At 34.5% G+C, this 23,402-nt stretch overlaps 1 protein-coding gene across 1 annotated transcript in view; it reads right to left on the reverse strand.

The window, feature by feature from the left end:
* The window catches only part of PIK3C3 (phosphatidylinositol 3-kinase catalytic subunit type 3), a 179,252-nt gene extending 159,971 nt beyond the window's left edge, over positions 1–19,281 (reverse strand). The window contains exons 1-4 of the mRNA XM_031946013.1: positions 19,140–19,281; positions 15,600–15,788; positions 12,320–12,463; positions 7,668–7,797 (exon numbers count right to left, since the gene is read on the reverse strand). Coding sequence (XP_031801873.1) covers positions 7,668–7,797; positions 12,320–12,463; positions 15,600–15,788; positions 19,140–19,207 — 531 coding nt within the window. The 5' untranslated portion in view covers positions 19,208–19,281. The remainder of the gene's footprint in view (positions 1–7,667; positions 7,798–12,319; positions 12,464–15,599; positions 15,789–19,139) is intronic.
* Positions 19,282–23,402: the final 4,121 nt, after the last annotated feature.

The following is a 23,402-nucleotide window of genomic DNA, read 5'->3' on the forward strand; positions in this document are numbered from 1 at the left end:
CGAACTAGACTACTTGTGACTGAGCAATTCACAATTAACTCATCTTGCTCCTCAATTTCCTTATATGTAAAATAAGAGAGTTAGACTAGATGTCATCTGAAGTCCCATTCTTCCCATATGAAAATCTTTGAACTAAGTGAACCGTGAGGAAATGTTGGCTTAGAATGCTTAAACCACTTAATCATGGTTAGAAAATTAGTTATTGGGGAACAAGCACAAGATCCCAGATACCCTGATTTCTAGATCAGTGCTATTTCTAAAATACTTGCCTTGTCAGACAAGTATTTAACTAGTGTCTAAAAATGAATAAACAAATACTAAGAACTAAGAATATAGTACTTGATATCTATAATACTGACTATATCACTAAAAAAAGGTAAAATCTTTTCTCTTAAATTTGGTCTCTTTCTGACATAACTTCTATGAGAGAGGAATGAATAAGAATTCTACAAAATGGCTGGCTCTTTAAAAAGCCATGTATACTATACACACACACATTCCCCCAAAAATACTACTCTGTAGGCTTACAACCTAGACCTTTAACTGCACAAAACAATGTCTGAGCTTCAAAGAGCCCTAAAAACCTATTATTATTATTATGTGATTCAGAAAATTAGTTTCTTATTCCTGGTTCCCATCTTCCCAAAAGCATTTAAACTATATGTTTATGACTGATGCTAAGTGAAATGAGCAGAACCAGGAGAGAACATTATACACTTCAACAACAATACTATATGAGGATCAATTCTGATGGAAGTGGATATCTTCGGCAATGAGAAGATCCAATTCAGTTCCAAATGACCAGTGATGAACAGAACCAGCTACACCCACAGAAAGAACACTGGGAAATATAAGTGTGGACTGCTTGCATTTTTGTTTTTCTTCCCAGGTTATTTTTACCTTTCTAAATCCGATTTTTCTTGTGCAACAAGAGAACTGTATAAATATGTACACATATATTGTATTTAAGATATACTTTAACATGTTTAACGTGTATGAGACTGCCTACCATCTAGGGAGGGGGTGGAGGGAAGGAAGGGAAAAGTTGGAACATTGCAAAGGGACATTGCAAGGGACAATGTTGAAAAACTACACATGCATATGTTCTGTCAATAAAAAGTTATAATAAAAAAAAGAAATTAAAAAAACTGTATGTTCATGAAAGTGGAGATATCATGGGACAGTCCTATAGATAGATGGTGTTGTTGGTTCATATAACAAGATTAGAACATAAATCATTAGACTTTTAGGGCTCAATATGAAACTGGCAAAAACTCATTTAGTCCACTTGTGACGATGGACAGAACTAAAAGTTTTTGACAAAAGTAATTTAATAGTTACTGATAAATATTCGACCATTTAGCATTGGTATTTATATCCAGTGCTTCCAAAGAATTCTCATATGTCCATCATTATGAAAATAGCAAACAAAAACCAAATCGAGTGCATATTACCAGCCTACACATAGTATAAAATTCAGGCAATTCGAAAGCTCTGTGACGCTTTTTTGATGAAAATGATGATGCCAATTCCTTTTTACTGACCTCAAACATGCCATGAAAGGAAAGACCCATCCATTTTATCAATACTAACATTTTACTGGTGCTGCTTATTGCAGCAAAATATGGAATATCATGCCTCCAACACCCTCAAGAGGACAAGTAGGGTGCATGGTAGACACAAATAGGCTGCAATGTGTCACCAAGGTGAACTCTAAAGAACAGGCAATAAGCATGCCACCCAGGATGACTCAAAAGGATAGTGCTCTCAAAAAGGAATGGAAAAGGAATAAATGAGGTCAAATATTAAGACTTCATTTTGAATATGTTGAAGTTTAACATCCAGCAAAAGGTTCTGACAATCTTATCCAAAAAGAAATAATTCTTTAATGGAAAATTGGACAGAGACAAAAGCATATGTAGAGCTATCAAGCATATTTACCAGCAGACAAAAGCTCTTACTGATAGATAAAATTTGGCACAAAGACAATGGCAGAATTCAAGGATGATTATGAGTTTTGTTTTTCTTTCCCAGTAAATTTAGTTGACTTTTAAATATTAGAATTAATTTTCCAATGATACCTCTCTCCCACTGAATATCCTCATGTAACATAAAAATCTTAGCAAAGCCCAAATGTAAGTTACTACAAATCATTCTGCAGCCACAGAGCCTACCATATTAGCAAAAAGATGAGGCATGATTCCTCCTCCACTTCCTGGAATCAACTTTAGTCACTGCAATTTTGAATTTGTATGTTAGTGCTGCTTCTAGTTTCTTGCAATGCAATGATACTTTGAATCATATACTACATTTTGTTTAGCTCAATTGATGGGCACTCACTGTTTCAGCTTTTTGGCCTATACAACGAATGCTGTGACTATTCTGTCATGTGTTAGACTGTTTTGTTTTTTTTTTTTTTTTTTTGCCATTTTTTGCCTTTCCTTAAGATATATGCATAGTGACCAACAGGATGATTTCAGAAAGGCCTGGAGAGACTTACACGAACTGATGCTGAGTGAAATGAGCAGGACCAGGAGATCATTATATACTTCAACAACAATACTATATGATGACCAGTTCTGATGGACCTGGCCATCCTCAGCAACGAGATCAACCAAATCATTTCCAATGGAGCAGTAATGAACTGAACCAGCTACGCCCAGCGAAAGTACTATGGGTGATGACTAAAAACCATTACATTGAATTCCCAATCCCTATATTTATACCCACCTGCATTTTTGATTTCCTTCACAAGCTAATTGTACAATATTTCAGAGTCTGATTCTTTTTGTACAGCAAAATAACGGTTTGGTCATGTATACTTATTGTGTATCTAATTTATATTTTAATATATTTAACATCTACTGGTCATCCTGCCATCTGGGGGAGCGGGTGGGGGGCAAGAGGTGAAAAATTGGAACAAGAGGTTTGGCAGTTGTTAATGCTGTAAAGTTACCCATACATATAACCTGTAAATAAAAGGCTATTAAATAAATTAAAAAAAAAAAAAAAAAAAAAAGATATATGCATAGTATGGGTGGGTCAAAGATGAGCAATTCAGTCACTTTTCTTCTAGACTTCCAAATGATTTTTCAATACAATTAGACCAATTTACAAAACCAACTTACAAAATATATATATTTCCTGACTGACTTTCTAGTCATATTTCTGAAAGGAAAATTAAAGTTAAAGGATCATAAGTTAGAGATGGAAAATGGCCTTACAGGTTATTTCATCCTACTCTTGCATTTTACCGATAAAGAAACTGAGACTTTTAGAAGGGATTTATTGATAATAGTTGATACTTACTGAGGACTTAAATGTTCAACAAAAGTTCTATATACTTTACTATATACATTAGTAAATTTTGCCATTATATACATATACATTACTGTATTTGAGCTCACAACTCTCTGAGGTAAATGCTAGTTATTATCACCAATCTCTTTTTAAGGATGAGAAAGTAAAAATGAAAGAGGTTAAGTAAAGAGGTTTAAATTACTTTCCAGATTTACACTGATAATAATAATGAAATAGTCTCGCCTTTTCTTTCTCTAGCTCATTTTACAGAAGCTGAGACAAATAGGGTTAAGTGACTTGCCCAAGATCACACTGCTATTAAATATCTGAGGGAGGCCAGATTTGAATTCAAGGTTCAGAACTCTTATCCATTAAGCCACCTAGCTGCCAAAGGATTGGAAAGACCTGAATTCAAATCCAGCTTCAGATAAAAACTAGCTTATTATGACCCTGGGCAAATTACTTACCCTCTGCTAACCTCAGTTCCCTCATTTGTAAGAAGGGAAGAATAATACCACCTACTTCTCAGGATTGCTATAGGATAGAAAGGGAGAATATTTCTAAGATGCTTCAGAAACTGTAAAGCACTCTAAAAGTGCTATAGTAGTAGTGGTGGTGGTGGCAGTGCTAGTAACATTAACTAGGACTTTCTAACTTCAAGCCCGGGACTAATACTTGCCTAACAGGTTTATTGTGAAAAACAAATAAGACCACATATTTAAAAGGACAGAGAAAACTGTGAAAAAAGCAGTTTCCTTTCCTGGGAGAAAGTAAAAGTGAAAAGTGAAATGCTGTAAATTCTCTACAAGAGCCAAGAAAAAGCTTTTCCAGTAGGGACAAGAGGGGGTTGGGGGGACGGGGAAGAGAAGGAGAATGTGTAAACTTACTCTCATCAGAATTGGCTCAAAGAGGAAGTAACATACATACTCAATATGGGTATAAAAATCTATCTTACCTTGCAGGAAAGTAGTAGGGTATGGGGATATGAGAAGGGGGAAGGACAATAGAAAAGAAGACATATTGAGGTAAGTGGATTAAAAGCAAAACACTTTTAAGAAGGGACAGAGGGAAAGGAGAGAGAAAATAAATGGGAGGGAATAAATTAGCAATAGTAATTGTAACAAAAATTTCAAATCAAGTTTTTTCTGATAAAGGCCTCATTTCTCAAGGGTGTAGGGAACCGAGTCAAATTTATTTAAAAAAAAAAAAAAAAAGGAACCATTACTCAATTGATAAATGATCAAAAGATATGAACTATGGCTAAAAGGCTGTAAAGTCATACAAACTCTTTGACCTAGGCAAGTATTCCAAATGAGATATTTTTTAAAAGGAGAAAAAGAACCTACACACAGAAAAATATTTATAGCAGCTTTTTTCTCAGGTGAAAGAATTAGAAATTGAGGGGAACCCCATCAATTGAGGAACAGCTAAATAAAGTGTGATATGTGATTATAATGGAATTTATTGTGCTATTGTGCTACAGAAATGATGAGCAAGATGCTCTCGGAAAAACCTCAAAAGTCTTCCATGTGCTCATGCAAAGTGAAATGTACTGTGCATAAAGTAATAACAATGATGTGGGATGATCAGCTATGAATGACTTTTCTAGTCTTGGCAATACAGTGATCCAAGACAACTATGAAGGACTATAAAGAAAAATGCTACCTATACCTAGAGAAAGAAATTATTGTGTCTAAATATAGATTGAAATACCTTTTTTAAATTTTATTGTTCTTCGGGTTTTGTTTTGTTTTGTTTTTTTGTGGAGGAGGAGGAGGGAATGTATGGTGTTTTTTTTTTCTTGTCCCATGACTTTTATAGAAATGTTTTGCATAAGTTCACATGTGCCTTTTCAATGCAGGTGGGAGATGGAAAGGAAGGGAGAGAATTTGAAACTCAAAGTTAAAAAAAAAAAAAAAACTGCTTTACATGTAACTGGTAAAAAAAACAAACATAATTTATATATATATTTTAAAGAGCCAATGAAACAGTTGGTCAAAAATGCCAAGAAATATTCCTCAAATAGAGAGAACAAATCTTTCAGTCATGCTTCATTCATGAAATTTTTTTCCCCTAAAAATGTAATTACTGAGGGGCAGCTAGGTGGCACAGTGGATAGAAAACCAGCCCTGAAGTCAGGAAGACCTGAGTTCAAATCTTCCCTCAGACACTTAACATGTCCTAGCTGTGTGACCCTGGGCAAGTCACTTAACCCCAATTCCTCAGCCAAAAAAAAAAAAAAAAATGGAAATACTGCTTTTGGTAGTCTCAAATTTATACTCTAGGGTACATCATTGAATAAAAATGAAGGGCAAAACACTATAGCATAATCTAAAAATTTCAATCAGTTTATAAATTTTTTAAAAAGCATACTACAAGTAGGGGGATAAGGTATATTGACAAGTTCATGACTCCAATCAGCACCAGAAAATGTGTGTGGGGAAAGAGTAGGGTTGACTGTGGGTTTGTATTCATTGCCATTTTATAGACTTATAATAAAATGAAGTATAAAATATATTACCTAATGATCACCGAAGGATTCTGAGATAATCAAGAGTATTAATTCAAGTATTATACATGTTCTCTTACAACACTGGCACCTGACAATATCCAATATAAAATTCAGACTGTTACTAATTTAGGAAATGGGTAAATTTCCCAAAGGTCTTCAAGAGTTAGCCAGTTCTAATTATTTTTTATATATCATTTGTAATAATTCTAATGTACCATTATACATAAAAATAAGACTATTTCAAAGTATAAGTATTAAACTACCATACAAATTTTAATATGATACATAAACTAAGAATATTTGTAAGTATAATAATAACAACAAGTAAACAAGCTACCATATAAACATCAGAGTCAAAATTTTGAAGTCTGATTATATATTGTTAAAACTCCATTAACAAACAAAAAAAATCTATACATACAATAGAACCATGTCAGAAACATAAACATTTGCATTCTGTAAATAAAGCTGGAAGGGAAAAAGTCACATTATTGGTTGTTATAATAAATTAATACAAATTCTTTTATCAAAAATAATTAGGAACATTTTATGCAAGAGCTTAAATAATTCTTTTAATATAGAAACAAAGTGGATTAATAGGGCAATTATAAAGCAATCTATTTCTCTTCCTTGTCCTTTTCCCTTCAAAGACCTGAGATTTACAACTTTGCCCATATCTCTAGAAACAACTTAAGAGATTTTGTTTCAACATACACTATACTCTCATTGTACTTGAGAATCAACCTTGTTCACACTGTAGTGGCTGAAGGCAATAAATGAGCTGACTCTAATGAGTTTTCTATTAGAAACTCAAGATTAGCTAGCTTGATAAAAGACTCATAGAATAGCTTAAATGAAAAGTTATTTTATTGCCATGATAAATCACTGAAAGAGAAGGCGGACATGTTTATAGCTTCACAACTTTCAATCCCTCTTATTCAAGAATGAACAAAATCTCAAAAATGTTTGCCTCAAAAAGGCAAGCTGACAACCAAATTTTTAAAACTGACAACAGTATATTAAATAAAATGCTCAATCATTAGGTAGCTGTGGTATCATTTTATATAAAGGAGAAATGCAATTAAGGGGAGTAGTCAACAAAAATTTTAAGATGAAATACAAATACTAGCCAATTCAAGATTTCATTCTTCATGATTAAGACTTCTTCCATATTAACCTTGAAGCACCAGATTGAAAAACTACTTTAACAACACCTGGTATAGAAGTTTTCTCTAGACAAAAAGAGTCATCCAAACCAATGACAGGATATAAAAATAACATGCTAGCAGATTAGTCTGTGGAAATTTTCTTCCCAAACAAAAGTTAAGAGCACTTATTTCACAATGACTTACATACATGGAGTAAACACTAAGTAAACATTTAATCAACTATTTGATTTAAAATCATTTCAACAAATAATAAATTCCTATTATGTACAAGATACTGTACTAGGTGCTAGGGATACACATACTTAAAATCTAGAATCTTAGAGCTAAAAGTTATTTAATAATCCCTTTCCTCTAATTTTGAAGAATAATGATGAGATGCAGTATTAAATATACAACTTACTACAAGTAATTTAGAATCTAATTATTTGTTTAAAGAAATACATCTTTGTAAGGGAAAAAGGAGTTTTCTTTATTTTCTAAAACCAAAATAAGTATCTAATCTATAACATTTGCATCTTTAAAGATACAGTAACAAACAAGGAAGAAGACTCTAATGTGTAATTCTTGATTAACAAAAGTTCTCTCACCTTTGCCCACATTTTCAAGAGTGTCTTAGAATTAATAATATTCCTTGAAGCAAGACATAGTAAAAAGCTTCCCACCTGTTCTAATTATTTCTTCTTTACCTTAGCTAATCGACTCATCTGGTCCTCTGAGAGAGTGCTGCTTGTCCTGCCAGGAGTTTTTGTAGGTTCAGATCCATCTGCTTCAACATTAGGCCAGACTTTCAAGTCATGCATTCCCTGGCGGAACATGCTAAGGGAAGGGGGTATGTATCAGTAAAGGAAATAAATGAATGCAGCTGATTATGGCAAAGTTTAGATTCCTAAGCACACAGAAGAAATGAGCGTCTCTACTGCCAAGCTTTTAAGTCCACAGTGAGTTGTAAAGCAATTAACAAAGCAATCACAAATCATGTAACAGTCATAGTTTTTCACATGCCATTTTCCCCCTCTATGGGCACTGATATTTCATTTAAAAACTAAAGACGTGGATAATACGAAAGAGAATACATGTGTGTATATGTGACAGAAAGGGAATCTATATGCATTTTACCATAGAGAAATTCTTAAAATTATCTAAACTCCTTTTTAGAAATTGGTAAATTAAGGCCTGATGAAATTAGGGATTTGGCCTACATTACACAGGTAACAGACCTGGGATTCAAACCAGATTCTGATTCCAAATCCAGTTCTTTCCATACAATTACAGCATCATACAGCAGGAAAGGACTTTAAGGGTCATCTAGTTCAACATTTTTTCCCAATGGAAAAGCATCATGGTTAAAGGGGATGAAATGAAAATGCAAAATATTTGCCCATTAATTAGATTCTAAGGAAATTCATGAGAACAGGGGTCTTGTCTCCTTTTGCAACTAAATAACTGTGCTCTGAAAATACAAGGTGCTTAATTTATAGCTATTTGTGAAAAAATAAATTCTCTCACTAAATAAAGAGCTTTCTTTTTCTTCTGCAACAAGGAAGTATTCACCAAGGCAGACCACTAAATAATGATTTTTTTTTAGTTATAGCAGCTAATGAAAAATATCTACTTTCAGGTGCAAAAGTTTTGTGAACTTTGTGAGCAAAGGAAAAATCCAGTCAGATGAAATCATGGATCTTCTGAAATATCATTGTGGTAAGTTTTTGAAAGAAATAAATATGAAATTAGGGTCATTTAAACATATTTCTTCCAACTCCCCCCAAAAAAGATGGTGCATCTTATCAAACTTCACCCCAAATCCAAGGATAAATACATATGACTAGAAGTCTGTGGACCACTCATGTGCCATGAATGAAGGATAACAGACAACCCAAGTATTAATTCTGATATCTGCAAAATATTTTTTAAATAGATTTTTATCTATCCAGAAAGCTCCTAATGTATCATTCTATAAATCCTCAGAGGACATGAAAATGGATAAGAACCAAAAGGGATTTTTAAAAAGCCACAGTTGGCTTGTATTTCACACCTACAAATGGAATGCCAGAGATGAGGCTACAGTTCTAATAAAATAATGAAATATCTATTAAATTCAGAATATTTATTCTAAAATGGAATGCACCTATTCCTTTCTAATTATCATTTTCCACTTGAAAAGCTATACCAAAACTAGACTTACCAATGGAATAAGCTGGTAAGCAGAATTCAAAGGACTTTGGATGATTATTAGACTGCTACATTATACTACTAACTTAACGCTTGTTTGCTTTCCTTTTCAACCACTGATAACTTATAAATGTATCTCAATTTAAAGTTGTAAATCACCTTAAATGCTAGAAAAATTTCATTCTGGTACATATGTGATTTCTATTCCTCAAAGCATTTGTAAATGCTAGGTAGGTTGAAAATGGCATCTTTTATGTTTATATCTTGTACTTTTGAAAAAAAAGATACATATTCTCAAAAAGATACATTACATACTATTAAATAATTAAAATTTATTTTATCCTACATTCTAAGAATATCTACTGCTAAGTATTCCTACAGAAAAAAAAAAAATCATTTATATAGTGGTTTCCAACAACTCAGTGAATTAGCTCAAGTAGGTATTACTTTATCACTATTTTATAGTTCAGAAAATTAAGCAATCGGCAAAATTACCTGCTTTGTCCAGTTATACAGCAGCTAATAGGTAGCAAAACTAAGATTCTAATCTAAGTTTTCTGACTTCAAATGTAGTATTCTTTCCACGAAAACATTTTGCCTCTCTTAAAAAGACACTGTCATAGATATAAATATATGTGCCTTGCATTTTAACTATTGTTACAATGGAACAATAATTTATTAATGTATTTCCCAAAGAGTACTAAAATGGTTTCCTTGGAATCTTTTAGATATGAAAACAATGTTCAAGTAATAATGCAAGATCTTAGGTAGCAAGTTCTAAAAAACAAATGAGCATCTAACATTTGATTTCCACAAGAAAATGAATCATGTCTGATCCTACAAAAATTTCTGTATAGTGACTATCTCAGAGAGCTTAAAAGGTCCAACAAAGAAAGTAGTGATGATGAGGATTCTAACCTTTGGATATATAACCTTAGTTAAAATCTTTAAAAAAAAAAAAAAAGAGGAGAAGAAACAAGAACTGTGATTTACATAAATGCTTCCTTAATGTTTTGCAATAGCATACAATAAACAGGATTTGCTATTGTACCTGAAATTAAAGCCTATCAGTGCCATATAAAACCGAAATAAAGAATACCAGTAAATGTAAATACAATAACAAAGAGTTCTCAAAACTGAGTACTCTGACTAGCTAAACTCAAGTGAACAAGAAATACACATATTTGGCAGCAAGCTGATTTACCAAGTGATTTAAGGGTCACCTATGTTGAGGAGGGAAGGGTTATGCCAAGTGACTGAAAATGATCAACTCAAATCATCTCCATTCTTGTGACACTAATGGAGCCTCAGCTCAGAGCTTCCCAGTTTCCAGGTGGCATGCCAGAAGAAGAACACAGCAATGTGACCATTTGGGAAATTAAATTTACCAGGCAGGACAGAGAAACAGGCACAGCAGGCGGGCTCTCCTCCAGACTCAGGCCCAGCCTCCAGCAACAGCTGCTGCTGCTGCTCCAATTCTTAGTGCCAAGTTGTCCTATGGTAGCAACAGCTCTTAACTTCAAAATTCACATTTGGAAGCAACATCTGCAGGAGAAATCTTCTGCAGATTGCCTCTGGTTCTAGGCCAATTCAACTGAAAGATCAATCTATTCTTTGGCTGCTTAGAGATAATCCAAGCTATCATTTCACATTCAGGGCAAATAAGTTATCCTGGCCTTATCTTGATAAATTAGACTCGTAATTCTTAAGCTGTTCACTAAGAAGCTCTGTTTCAGCTTGAACACTCAGCCATGGAAGAGAAACTGCTAAAGTCAAAGTGGTTGAAGTGTAAAGAAATAAGTATTAATAAAGGAAACCAGCTTTTTAAAAAGAAACACAATGTATCTCTCTCTTCTCTCACACACACAGATATTAGCAAAAAAATGTTTCTAAATTCTCTTAATTGTTTGATAGTGTCCTGAATGTTTTAGGGACATCTTTTAAAAGAAATTTATAAGAAACTATGCTACCCAAACGTATATATGGCATTGTAGTTAAATATCAATCCCAGAGTGGCATTGGGTTATGAGATAGTGAGATAGCACCCACACTATGTCATAATGCCGTTATGAGATAGCACCCACACTATGTCATAATGTCACACAAAAGCAATGTCAATATTGACAATGCCATGCAAGAGCATTGCAGTCCTAATAGTCAGGAATAAAGAGGGGGAAATATGATGCAAACATTTCTGAACTAGTACAGCCACCAAAGGTATCATTTGAATCTGTAGGTTGAGTTGTTCAGCATCCTTTATACAAACATTAGGAACTGTTCAACTGTTCCTCAAACTACCTCTGCCAGGCAAGAGAAAAGGCAAATATGATTTAGAAAGCCTCAATGACTTAATTTACTTAACTTAATTTACTTACATTAAGTTAAGTTAACTTAACTGTAATGGATAGGTTCAGTTTGTCTAATATTAACTTCTTTCATTTCTTTAGTTCTTATGACAGAATTACATCTCTATGAAAAACAAAAAATGCATTCTCATATTTTAGAGATATTATTAAATGGGATAATAAAATGCTTTGGTTTAATTATCTGGAAGATAAAGTAGTTTTTCTTTTCAATAAAATCATTTGCCCTATACCAACTGTCCAAAGTCATTCTAACATTGAATAAATATGAATAAATCTTGAAATAAGATACTAATACTGCTTTAAAAAAATGAAAGAAAGCTCTAAAATAATGTCCTTGTACAAAAACCACAGTATGATATATGTAGCTTACTGATTACACAAAGATTATAAAGGCAAAATGTTTTTCTTCTAAAAAGTTAGGGTGGGGAAAATACAGAGAGATGGTTACTACTACTGCCAAAATCTTTTTAGCCTGTTCTAAAGGACTGTTTATCACTTTCTCAAGGGCTGTCAGTCAATAAGATATAGAAAGTAATATAGGGTTTTGCATTTGTTTTTCCATGGCAACCAAAGCCCTCCTGAGTAGGAGAAAATGGGAAACAATGACACTCTGGAGGAGGCATACCTCTGGCTCAGTAATTTCTCATTCTTGTGAATAACGAGGAAATGCACTGAGCCTGAATCCATTTCCCAGCATGCATGCAACTAAGGCACATGCTGGGCCTTAAAGTACCATTCCTCTCCAAAGACTGTGACAGGAGAGCCAAAATTTTGACAGAGGGTAAGGCAAAGAAAGTACTTACCCATATTTTCCAAAGAGCGAGACTGTTGTCCCTCCTACAGGGACTGCTTTTCCAGGTCCATATACATCCCATATTGTCAGAGCCACCTGAGCATTCCTAGGCAAGTCAGGATATTTCACTGGTAACTTTAACCATTCATTCCAACTATAAAATGAAATTGCATAGTTAGTTTTTGAGTTCTCACTTAAACTGACTATAAATAGGAAAAGATTCAAAGAACTGACCTTCAAAAAAAAAAAAAAAAACAGGCCAAGGCTAAAAAGAATCAAACTTAAGGCAAATTAAAACAAACCCAACAAAATAAAAAACAGAGAAAATATAAATACAATAAAAAATAATCTTTCTTAAGGTAAATGATTACCAGGCTATTTTATGATTCACAGCACTTTCACAAAGATGTAGGAAACACCATAAAAGGGAAAAAGAAAAGATCTTTCTCCTTCATAATATGTAGGGTATTGCTTTAGTAATTACTGAAATATTACAGCTGGACAAGTACTGTTCCTTTAACTGAGACATGTTCTTTTCTTAAATGTTCATTTAATTAACATTAATAACTTTATATCTTTTATTTTCAAAGCACTTTCACATATATTAATCTTACCAAGGATACTTATTCCTAAAAATGCAAAGAAAAAAAAAGTTAAGTCTTTTCTTACCTTCTATTCTTCCCTTTAATAACTGACATTTATATACTGCTTTATAATTTAAAGAGTGCTTTATATACATTATCTCATTTGCCTTTTTCAATAACCCAATCACTCATAGCAGGCATTGTGATTGACAATTAAAGATAAGAAAATGGACATCAGAGAAAATATAAAGAGGTTTGCCCCAGTTTGTGAGTTAGAACAGACCTAGAATTCAAATCCAGGTCCTCTGACTCCAAATTTAATGTTTTTTCTCTCTAACAAGTATCCTTTTACATTAAAGCTTCACACTGGAATCATTTGATAATTAGAACTCCCCTAATCAGCAGAAGCTTTCCACAGTCCCAAAAGGACACCATGCAAGTGATTACTATAATCACAAAGTAATACACAGAAGACACACTCAATGATTTGGGGAAAAAAGCTTCTGTTCACACAAAATTATTCTCATAGGGGCATATCCCAATGCTACGCAATGAATACAAAGGAAATTTGGCTCACAGTCAGAACTGGTAAGAAAAGAAAATATCCTGCAATTTATTTAAATGCAAATGGAATTTAAAACAACAACAAACTACTAATTGCTGTATATACCACCAGCCTTTGAAAAACATCAGAAATAATAATAGCTACCTGTCAATTTTATGGAGAATTCTTAAAAGTTGCTAAATACCTAAAATGGTCTCTGAGCAGTTCTTAAAAAATAATGCACATACTTTCAGAAAATCATTCAAAGTTACAGATAAGCTTAAGTAATTAAGTGAATTCATTTAATTTCTACCTACACAGTAAGCCAGGCTGAAAAGGTAATAATAGGCATTATTCTCTTTTTCCAATGAGGCAAACTGCAGAGAGGTTAATTAACTAGACTAGAGTCAAAGAACACATCAGCAACAAAGCCAAGAAGTGAAACCTCCTTTTTCAACTCTTAGGTTATACCCATTAAAAACTACAGAACAGAGCTTCTGGAAATCAGAAGGGCAGAACTAGATGATAAATATGCAACCTATTGTATTTAATCACATAGAAAAACCTGGGAATTTTTGATATTCTCAAACTAAAAATTACCTTCTAATTGGAAAAATCAAAGTATGCATAATGTTTTGGTTTCCCCACCTCCACCATCCCTCTTAACAAGTATTCACAGAATATGAATTCCCCACAAATGGCACCATGGAAAGATTGTTAAGATTTCAGTCCTGACTCTGTCACAAATTGCTATTGAGATCTTAGGCAAACTTCTCATTTGTAAAGTGAAGGAAGGGGTTGACCTAACAGGTATCAAACATGCTGCTTGGGCAGTATACCCACAATAAGATTAGAAGATATTTTGGAAATATTTAACAAAATAAATAAAAATTCAATAAAATACAGATAATGCTAACATGTGGTTTTCTGTCTTCTCATGAATCAGCAAAGTATATCAAAGAATAGAATGAATTTTCAAAGAATAAAATTTTTAAAGTGCATTTCAGTTTGCTAAAATATTTATTGTCCCCTTCATAATTTAAAGTACAATCATTCTAACAGTATACAATTTTATCCTGACTGTAATCACATCAGATAAAATATCTTACTTTCAGACTACTGGACTAAGTCCCATTAATTGTTAATTATTCCCTAAATTGTTACTCCTACATGTTACTATTTTTTACTCCTATTACTAGTAATTACCTAGTAATACTCCTATTACTAATTTTTAAATAGGAGGGAAAGAGCAGATAAAAAAAAAAAAAGGCAATTTTCATTGTCTTTTCTTAATCCTTCTGAAAGCCAAAGAATTCCTTGCCTTTTTGACCAAGTATTTTGCATGATGATTGCACAACTGAGTTTTCAAAAGTACTCGTTCAAACTACAGTACAGTGAACTTTTTTTTAAAACTTTCTCTGGGCTCAAATATAAGGCAGAATGATAAAAGCAGAAGGGTGTTAGAGAATCATAGATTTAAGGTGCCATCATATGCAACCTCAACATTATACAGATGAGAAAACTTAAGACACAGAGAAGATCAAGTGATTCACTAAGACTCACTTGGCTGGTATCAGGCATGAACTGAACCCAAGTTTTTCTTTAATACAAGTCCTGTATGCCATCTACTATACCACCATTTTACTGTTTCCAAAACCACATTCTTATACAAAAGAAATGGCATCTTTCAGGATGATAAAGGTCCTTGAACTTTATTAAAAAAAAAAAAAAGAACTATAACAAAAATGGATAGACAGAGATCTAACACCACATATATAAGTCTCATACCTGACTGAGACAGATACAGCCCAGGTTTTTGCTGTTCCAAGGTGGTGTTCAACAATATGGATTAGGCACAAAAAAATCTACCTGAAGGACGAATGCTTCTGTATTGTTTTAACAAAATCCAAAATGCTTATCTCCTTATTTTAATACATTCAATACTAAATATACTTAAATATCAATTCTTAAGACAGTTCTAATATAACTAAAATATTATCCTATCATGGTAAGAAACTTTGAATTTCTAGACCATAAAAGTCAAGGGACATCTAATTAAGAATTTCCTCTCTATAGGTCAGCTAAAAATACATCTAACAAGTAAAAGAAAAATGGGACTACAAAATCTCACAACATAAAAAAAAAAAAAAACAAATACTTACTTCCATCTTGTACTAAAAGCCTTATAGGAGGTTCTCACTGGCAAAGCCAAAGGTTTCCCTTCAGCAAAAACTTGACAAGTAACATAAAGATCAGAACAGGTCTCCTGGTACAATCCTGAAAACTTCAACATAGGGTCTTCTAGGACAGCTTTGTAACTCTTTTGTTCTCTCTTTCCTTCCAGGCTTCCTCTGAAAGCAAAAGAATCATAACAATGCATTAGGAATGTGATGATCATTAAAAAAAAAAAAAAAAAAAAAAAAAAAAAAAAACTATTAACATTAATGAGAAGTGACTTAGATTGAAAGGACTTATTAAAACTACATATGAAATTGGTTTAATAAAAATTCCTCCCCTGCAAAGTGGCTATATTTATATGCTTAAAACACAGCTCTGACCAGTAATCCCCTACTCGTAAGTAATTCCAGTGGCTCCCTAATGCCATTATAAGAAAATACAAATTCCTTTTTAGCATTTAAAGCTTTTTAAATATATCATGTTCTGAGCAAACTTGCCTGCCTGATGTCTACCCACATAGCTTTTCTCTTGCTATCTTCTCACAGGTTGTTCCCTGTCACTGGAATATTTTTCCTCCTCTTATCTGCTGCTCAGAATCTCTAGTTTCCTTCAAAGCTCAGTTCAGGATCAACTACAGGATCTATTCTGATTTACTCGTTTTCCTCACAATTGCTAATACTCTTCTAGAAAATTATTTTGCATTTGTTTTAAATTGATTTATGTGAATACATGCTGTTTTTCCCTGAAAGAATTATGCTTCTTGAAAGCAAATACTTTTGGGATGTTAGGGAGGGGGAAATGTCTCAGTGCTTTTATTATACACAGCTAATGTTCAATAATTGCTTGTCAGGTAAACCAGTTTAAAGACCTTTTAACTTCTAACAACAGAAGAGAACAGAATGTAAACTCCCTGAAGGCAGTTTTGTTGTTTTGTTGTGTCTTTGGCTCTCCATTGCATAAGACTGAATTCCTCATACAATGCTGTCAATAAATGCTTAAAAAATAAATCAAGTTTTAAAAGTTTCTTTTTTTTTTTTTTAAATTTCTAATCGCAGGGTTATCTCCAAATCCCAACCCAACATGAATGACTTTTTCAAAGGCCAGGAAATTTTTACATTTCATGTGATCTGTAACTTCTTCCATAAAAGAGAAGTCACTAAATCATTATTATACCAAGTCATAAAACCTATCTAACTTCAGTTTCTTCATCTACAAAACAAAGTGTTTCAATGATTACTAAGAGTCATTCCAACCCCATAATCAAATAATCTTGTTATTTGGATATTCTTACTCTTTGTTAAAAGGGTTTAAATCCTAAATCATAAGCAAATCTTGTTGACTTGGACAGGACTCCTAAACAAATCTCTGGTCAACCTATACTCATTTCCAAATACCACAAAAAGGAAGGGAAAATGATGAAAAATATTTAGAAACTATAAAAGATAAGTTCACTGTGCCTGACAGCATCTATTTAGCATTGTTGTCAAGGGAATAAGAAGGAGGGGAAAGGTAACTAAATTGTGCATACTAAAATTATTTCAATATTTCTTGAAAAATAGTAAGTATACATTAAGAACAAGACAGGAAGCAAGAGCTATGTGTTGTCCTAGCAATGTCTTACACATTAATTATTGATTAATTAAAAGCTGCCTTGATGTTAAGAGGTAATAACAGATGGCATAATTTAATAACGAGGGGGCTAGCTTAATAATAACTTCTCTATAGTCTCTCAAAATATATCTCGAAAAATGTTTTCAATTTCAAACTAAATCTATCAAATCTTTTACATCTACTTCAACACACATTTACCAAATTTAGCAAATTATTTATACAAAATAGCTGTATATAATGCTTATAAAAAGTTGGCTACATAATGAGGAAGAGCTGGTCCCATCTTAATAAAGCTCCCAATTACCTCTAGTATAAATAAAAGCTCCCATTCAGCGTTAAAAACTTCTTCCCAAACTGCTCTGATGTTCCCTTTCCACTCTCATTAAACATTATTCGCCTTTAAAATCTCAATGATACTGTTCTTCTTACTTCTTCTTACTGTTTGTTCATAATATACCACATGGGATCTCCCATTTTTATGTCTTAGAAATGGGTACTCCAATATTTGGAATCCCCCTCTCTTCTCTGCCTGGTCTCCTCTGTGAATCAGCTTAAATAACATGATTCCAGTCTCCTCCATTACTCCTAGAATGTTTACCTGTTTTGTATTTACCTATATTCGTATTTATATTTGTATTTATCTATATTCGTATTTATATTTGTATTTATCTATATTCGAATAGATTTCTTGAAGCCAGAGACCATTTTGCCTTTATTTTTGCATCCAATGCCTAGTAGGCACTTAATACACAATTATTAACTCATTTTTTTTGCTGTGTGATCCTGAACCAGTATCTTAACCTTTCAAAGCATCCAGCCGATTCTACTAATTAATTAGCAAAGTGGCAACTGGTCTACATTGACAGAAGTAATACTTCTCTACACCAATTAAATCACAGTCTTTTATCTTTAAGAAAAAGTGTACATGATGTTTAACATATATTGGATTACTTGCTGTCTAGGGGAGGGGGTGGAGAAAAGTGAGAAAGATTTAGAACACAAGGTTTTGCAAGGATGAATGTGGAAAGCTATCTTTGCATGTATTTTGAAAAATAAGCTATTATTAAAAAAAAAAAAAAGAGCCAATCATTAAGATGACATCATACATTCTACTGAGTGGGGTAGGTAGGGGGTAGGCGTATAAAGTAATCTAAACTCATATTTTAGGGGTCCTTAAAACGACGGCGGCGCGTGAGCCAGATGCGGCAGCTGAGGACGTTCATCCCCCTCCCCCAGGGCTGTGAAGTTTCTTTATTTAAAGGCCCACAGACAAAGTTTTTGTTTTTACTATAGCCCGGCCCTCCAACAGTCTGAGGGACGGTGAACTGGCCCCCTGTTTAGAAAGCGTGAGGATCCCCAAGAGGCAACAGAAGGGATCAGGAAAGGGTTCCCATAGAAGACGGTACCAAAGCTTTTCCTTTTACGTTTTGTTTTTAACAACCGCTCCGAGTTCACTTCAGAGACAGCCGGGCGGCAAAGTACCAAGGGCCGCATTTGGCGTCAGACGCCGAGTTCCGATAGCCTCGGACTTTGATTAGCTGCCAGACGCTGCGCGAGTCACTTCACCTCTCTTATTCTCAGTTGCATCCGCCAGTGCGATTAATAAGAACGCCTTTCTCCAAACACAGAGCACTTCCCAAACGCCAGCTACTGGCGGTGAGGACGCGGACATCGGCAGAACGAGCGCTTTCGCACGGGGCGCAGAACCCAGTCTCGCCTCTTCCCCCTACGGCGCCTCTCCAGGCCTGCTCGCTCCCCGCCTGAAGCTTGCAGGGCATGCAAAGCGACACTCGGGCCGCAGGCTCCCGGGCAATGCCCCCCTCCTCCCCGGGGACCCCAGCGGCAGTTCGGCCCGGCCCGGCCCGGCCCAACCACTCAGGCCTATCCCAAGCCCTGCCCACCGCTGCCCTCACATCTTCAGCTGCACGTTGATGTCCAGCTCACAGCTGTAGATGTAGTAAAACTTCTCCGCCTCCCCCATGGCGCCGAAGCTCAGACCCGGGCAGGCAGGATCCAACAGGGCACCGTACCACAACACTGTGTAGTCTCTTCCGGTTCCGCCCCCTGGGCCGACTCTAACCAATCATAACTCAGAGAACCTGAGCGCCCCCCTCACCCCGCGTCGCAGAAATGTTTCGCGGGGAGCAGAGGCACGCATGCGCCTGCGTTCGGTTGTCATCTTGCTTAAGGGAAAGCAGCGTCCCGGAAGTTGTCATACGTGGAAGGGGGGGGAGGGGGCAGGCTTGCCTTTTCTAGGTCTGTGATGTGCTATCCTGCCTTCGCAGAGAGAAGCTATTATTTTGCTCTGCACTGTCAATCTGCAAGCATTTATTAAGCGTTTACTGTATACCAGATACCCTGCCAAGTATTAGGGATGCAAACCAAGGCAAAAGACTGGCCCTGCTCACTGTCAAATCGGGGAAACAAGATGCAAACAGCTATACCCAAGCAAATACATTGCAAATATTCAATAAAAGGGACACACCCGCATTAAAAGGGCATCAAAAAGGCTTCGTGTAGACTAAGGATACGGGAATATTCCCTATAGTAACACGACTTTAGGAAGGTGGGTGAGTTTGGGATGTGTTGAATTTAAGACAATCAAATGTACCAGCTGTTTTCCCCAAATAAAGGCTAAAAATGGAATTTCAGACACCCATATATCATCAAACAGGAAGCAAACTAGCTTTCCCATCTTACTCTTTGTTAAAAGATTTTCAGAATTTTCAGAAATCACAGGTTTGATCTCTGACTTTGTTTACACACTCCCAGAAAGATTCCTTCCCTTTGACTATTCCAGCTTCTTTTATAGAGTTTATTAAGCGGATACTTCAGTGCAAACTCTAGTCCCATCTCCCAATTTGCTTCTCAATTAAATAACAAATAAATGAAATTTTGTAATCACCATTTCTTTTTGTGTTTGAGTTTCATCTCAAAAAAGAGAAGGACTCTGTGGAAGAGATGTAAGGGATGAAGAGGTTATGGTCCAGGCCTTTGAGTGAGTATGTAACGAAGTCCCTGCCCTGATCAGCTATGAGAGAGACTTGGTTCTCCTCAGTGGTTTCAGTGATCCAAAGCAATCCCAATAGACTTTGGACAGAAAATGCCTTCTGCATCCAGAAAAAGAACTAAGGAGACTGAATGTAAATCAACACATGCTGTGTTCACTTCTTTTTTCTGTTTTTATTTTTTATCTCTTCTACGATTTTTCCCCTTTGTTCTGATTTTTCTCTCCCAACATGATGCATAAAGCAGTGTGTACTAACAATAATTTTTTAAAAAAAGAGTAAGGCATCAGGCGATATGGAAGAACAGTAGGTCGTGATCGAAGAGAACAATTTGAAGATTCAAAAGTCTGGAGGCATAGTTTTGAGTAGATGGTAAGAGCTAAAGTGATCACTCTCTCCAGTGGGGAGATAGAATGAAAAAAAAGAAATCATGTAATAGAGGAAAATTGAATAATTGGAAGGCTAAGGTACTCAAAGTATGAATATTGAAGTTATAAAAATTGAGGGTAAGAGATGAGATTCAATTGAAAGGAATTTAATTAAGTGGAGAGATGAATGACTAAATATGTAGAATGTGACTTTTTAAAATGTGGCTAATATAGAAATTTGTTTTGTTTGTGCATTTTTTTAAGCTTATTTTTTATTTATTTATTAGAAATGAAGTCTTTATTAGAAACACTAATACAGACACCTTTTTTTAATTATAATAACTTTTTATTGACAGATTTTATTTATTTTTAACACAATGCTTTATGAATCATGATGGTAGAGAAAAATCAGAGCAAAATGGAAAAACATAGGAGAGATTTAACAAAACAGAAAAAAGAAGTGAGCATAGCATGTGTTGATTTACATTCAGTCTCCTTAGTTCTTTTTCTGGGTGCAGATGGCATTTTCTGTCCGAATCTATTGGGATTGTGTTAAATCACTGAACCACTGAGAAGAACCAAGTCTTTCATAGCTGATCATCGAACATTCTTGCTGTTACTGTGTACAATGTATTCCTGGTTCTGCTTGTTTCACTCAGCATCAATTCATGTAAACCTTTCCAGGCCTTTCTAAAATAAGCTTGTTCAACATTTTTTATAGAACAATAACATTCCATTACCTTTATATACCACAACTTCTTCAGCCACTCTCCAATTGGGCATATTTGTTATGAGTTTTGTTTTTCTTTTTTCAGTAGAGGGAAAAAAATATATGTTTGTTAATTTAAAAAAAATTCATTTAAAATTAGTTTATTTACTATGTGACAATTGTAATGCTGGAGAAACTGAGGCAAGACAGAAATTGGTTTTTAATATTTTAATTGTGGAGAGTTTAAACTAGCTGGTCTAATGGGACTCATGTTCAAAAATCATTCAACTCTGCGCAATTGAGGCAGGGACCTTTTATAGGTTTTTTTTTGTTGTTTTTGTTTTAGTGACACAGGATATATGGCCTGAGTAAGGCAGTTAAGGGAGCTAGGACACTGGGTGGGCAGACAAGCCATAATTCCAGGAAAGGATCATAAATAACTTAGTCCTGACAGGATGGGGGTCAAGATAAGGAGGTTGAGGGCAGAAGACAGCAAGGTGAGGGGCAATACTCAAAAAGAGGGGTAATTATCTTAGCAAGCACGTGAGATAAGGCATTTGGAGTTTTATAATTGAGGGGTATTTCAAGACCTCAGTCCTAATTGAAAGGAACAAAAGAGTAGGGCTATAATAATTTTATTCAGGGCATAATAACTCAGGGAAACTGAGGCATAACATGTGTGGTACTGAGAATCTTTTTTAGAGTCTCATTTTAGTACTTTGTTCTAAGTTTTGTCTGGTATCAATCTTATCTGGTTCCCTATTGTCTGTAAGACAGTTAAAGATCTTCACAATTTGGGTCCAGACTATATTTCCATATTAAATAAATATTTCTTCCCCCTACTTCATGTACTCTATAATTTCAGGCAAATTAACCTTACTATTCAAGCATTTCATTTCTAGCCAGGATGCCTTCTCACAAACATTTCCCTAATATTTGAAATATACTCTTGTATCCTATCTGCCTCTTAGAATCTTCAGTTTCACTTAAAGATCAGTTTTGAAAAATTGAAAAATCAATTTTGAAACTTTTCTTGATTCTTAGTTTTTAGTGTAGTGTCTTGCATTTATTTATTTACTTACTTATATGGTGTTTAAAAAGTACATAAAATAAAATATATAGGATTACAAAAATAACCATATAGTAATAGTTTTTTTTTTTTTTTTAATTCACAAATTAAGATTTCTGGTTTCAGGGGAATGATAATGAATTCAGTTTTAAATATATAGAGTTTAAAATGACTCCTAGACAGTTTGAAATGTTGACTGGTCAATTGATAACAGACTGAAGCTCAGGGGAGAGACTGAATATTTAGATCTAAGAATCATCTGCATAGTGATAAGAATTTAACTCATAGGATCTGCTGAAGTTACCACAAGAGAAAGTATAAAAGAAAAAGAGAAAAGACCTGGGGCAAAACCTTGGGGAACACCTACAGATGGAGGTAATGATGTGGTTGATGTGTCAGTAAAGGAGCCTGAGAAGGAGTGATTAGACAGGAAAACCGTCAGAGAGAGTAATGTCAGGAAAACCCAGAGAGTATCTAAGAGGAGAAGGTGGTCAACAGTATCAAATATTGTAAGAAAGTTGAGAAGGATGAAGACTGAAGAAAACAAAGAAAGAAACAAAAAAGCAGATCTGGCGTTTAAGAAACCATTGATAACTTTGGAGAATACAATTTCAGTTAAATGATGAGGTCAGAAACTATATTAAGTAGTGAGAAAAGTAGAGGCAGCAAGTACAGATAACTTTTTCAAGGAGTTTGGCCAAGAAAGGAGGAAAGATGTAATTATAACTTAAAGGGGACTGTAGTTTCTAATGAAGGTTTTTTTGAAAATGGATTATTTGGGAGAGCATATAAATGACACGTCACATCTCTTCACTACCACTAGCCTCATCATCAGTTCAAGTTTCTCTAGGCTTATCACACCCACCATTCAGGACCTCATCAAACTGATTATTTTCCTCATAAACACTGCCTGTAATAGAGAAGATATTCTCTATTACTATAGAGGGCAATATCAACCTCCTAGTTTCTCAGGCTTCCAAGGAAACATTACCATCTTTCACTCCATTTATTCAATTTGGTGC

The sequence above is a fragment of the Sarcophilus harrisii genome, chromosome 1 (genome assembly GCF_902635505.1).
Source record: "Sarcophilus harrisii chromosome 1, mSarHar1.11, whole genome shotgun sequence".
Lineage (NCBI taxonomy): Eukaryota > Metazoa > Chordata > Mammalia > Dasyuromorphia > Dasyuridae > Sarcophilus > Sarcophilus harrisii.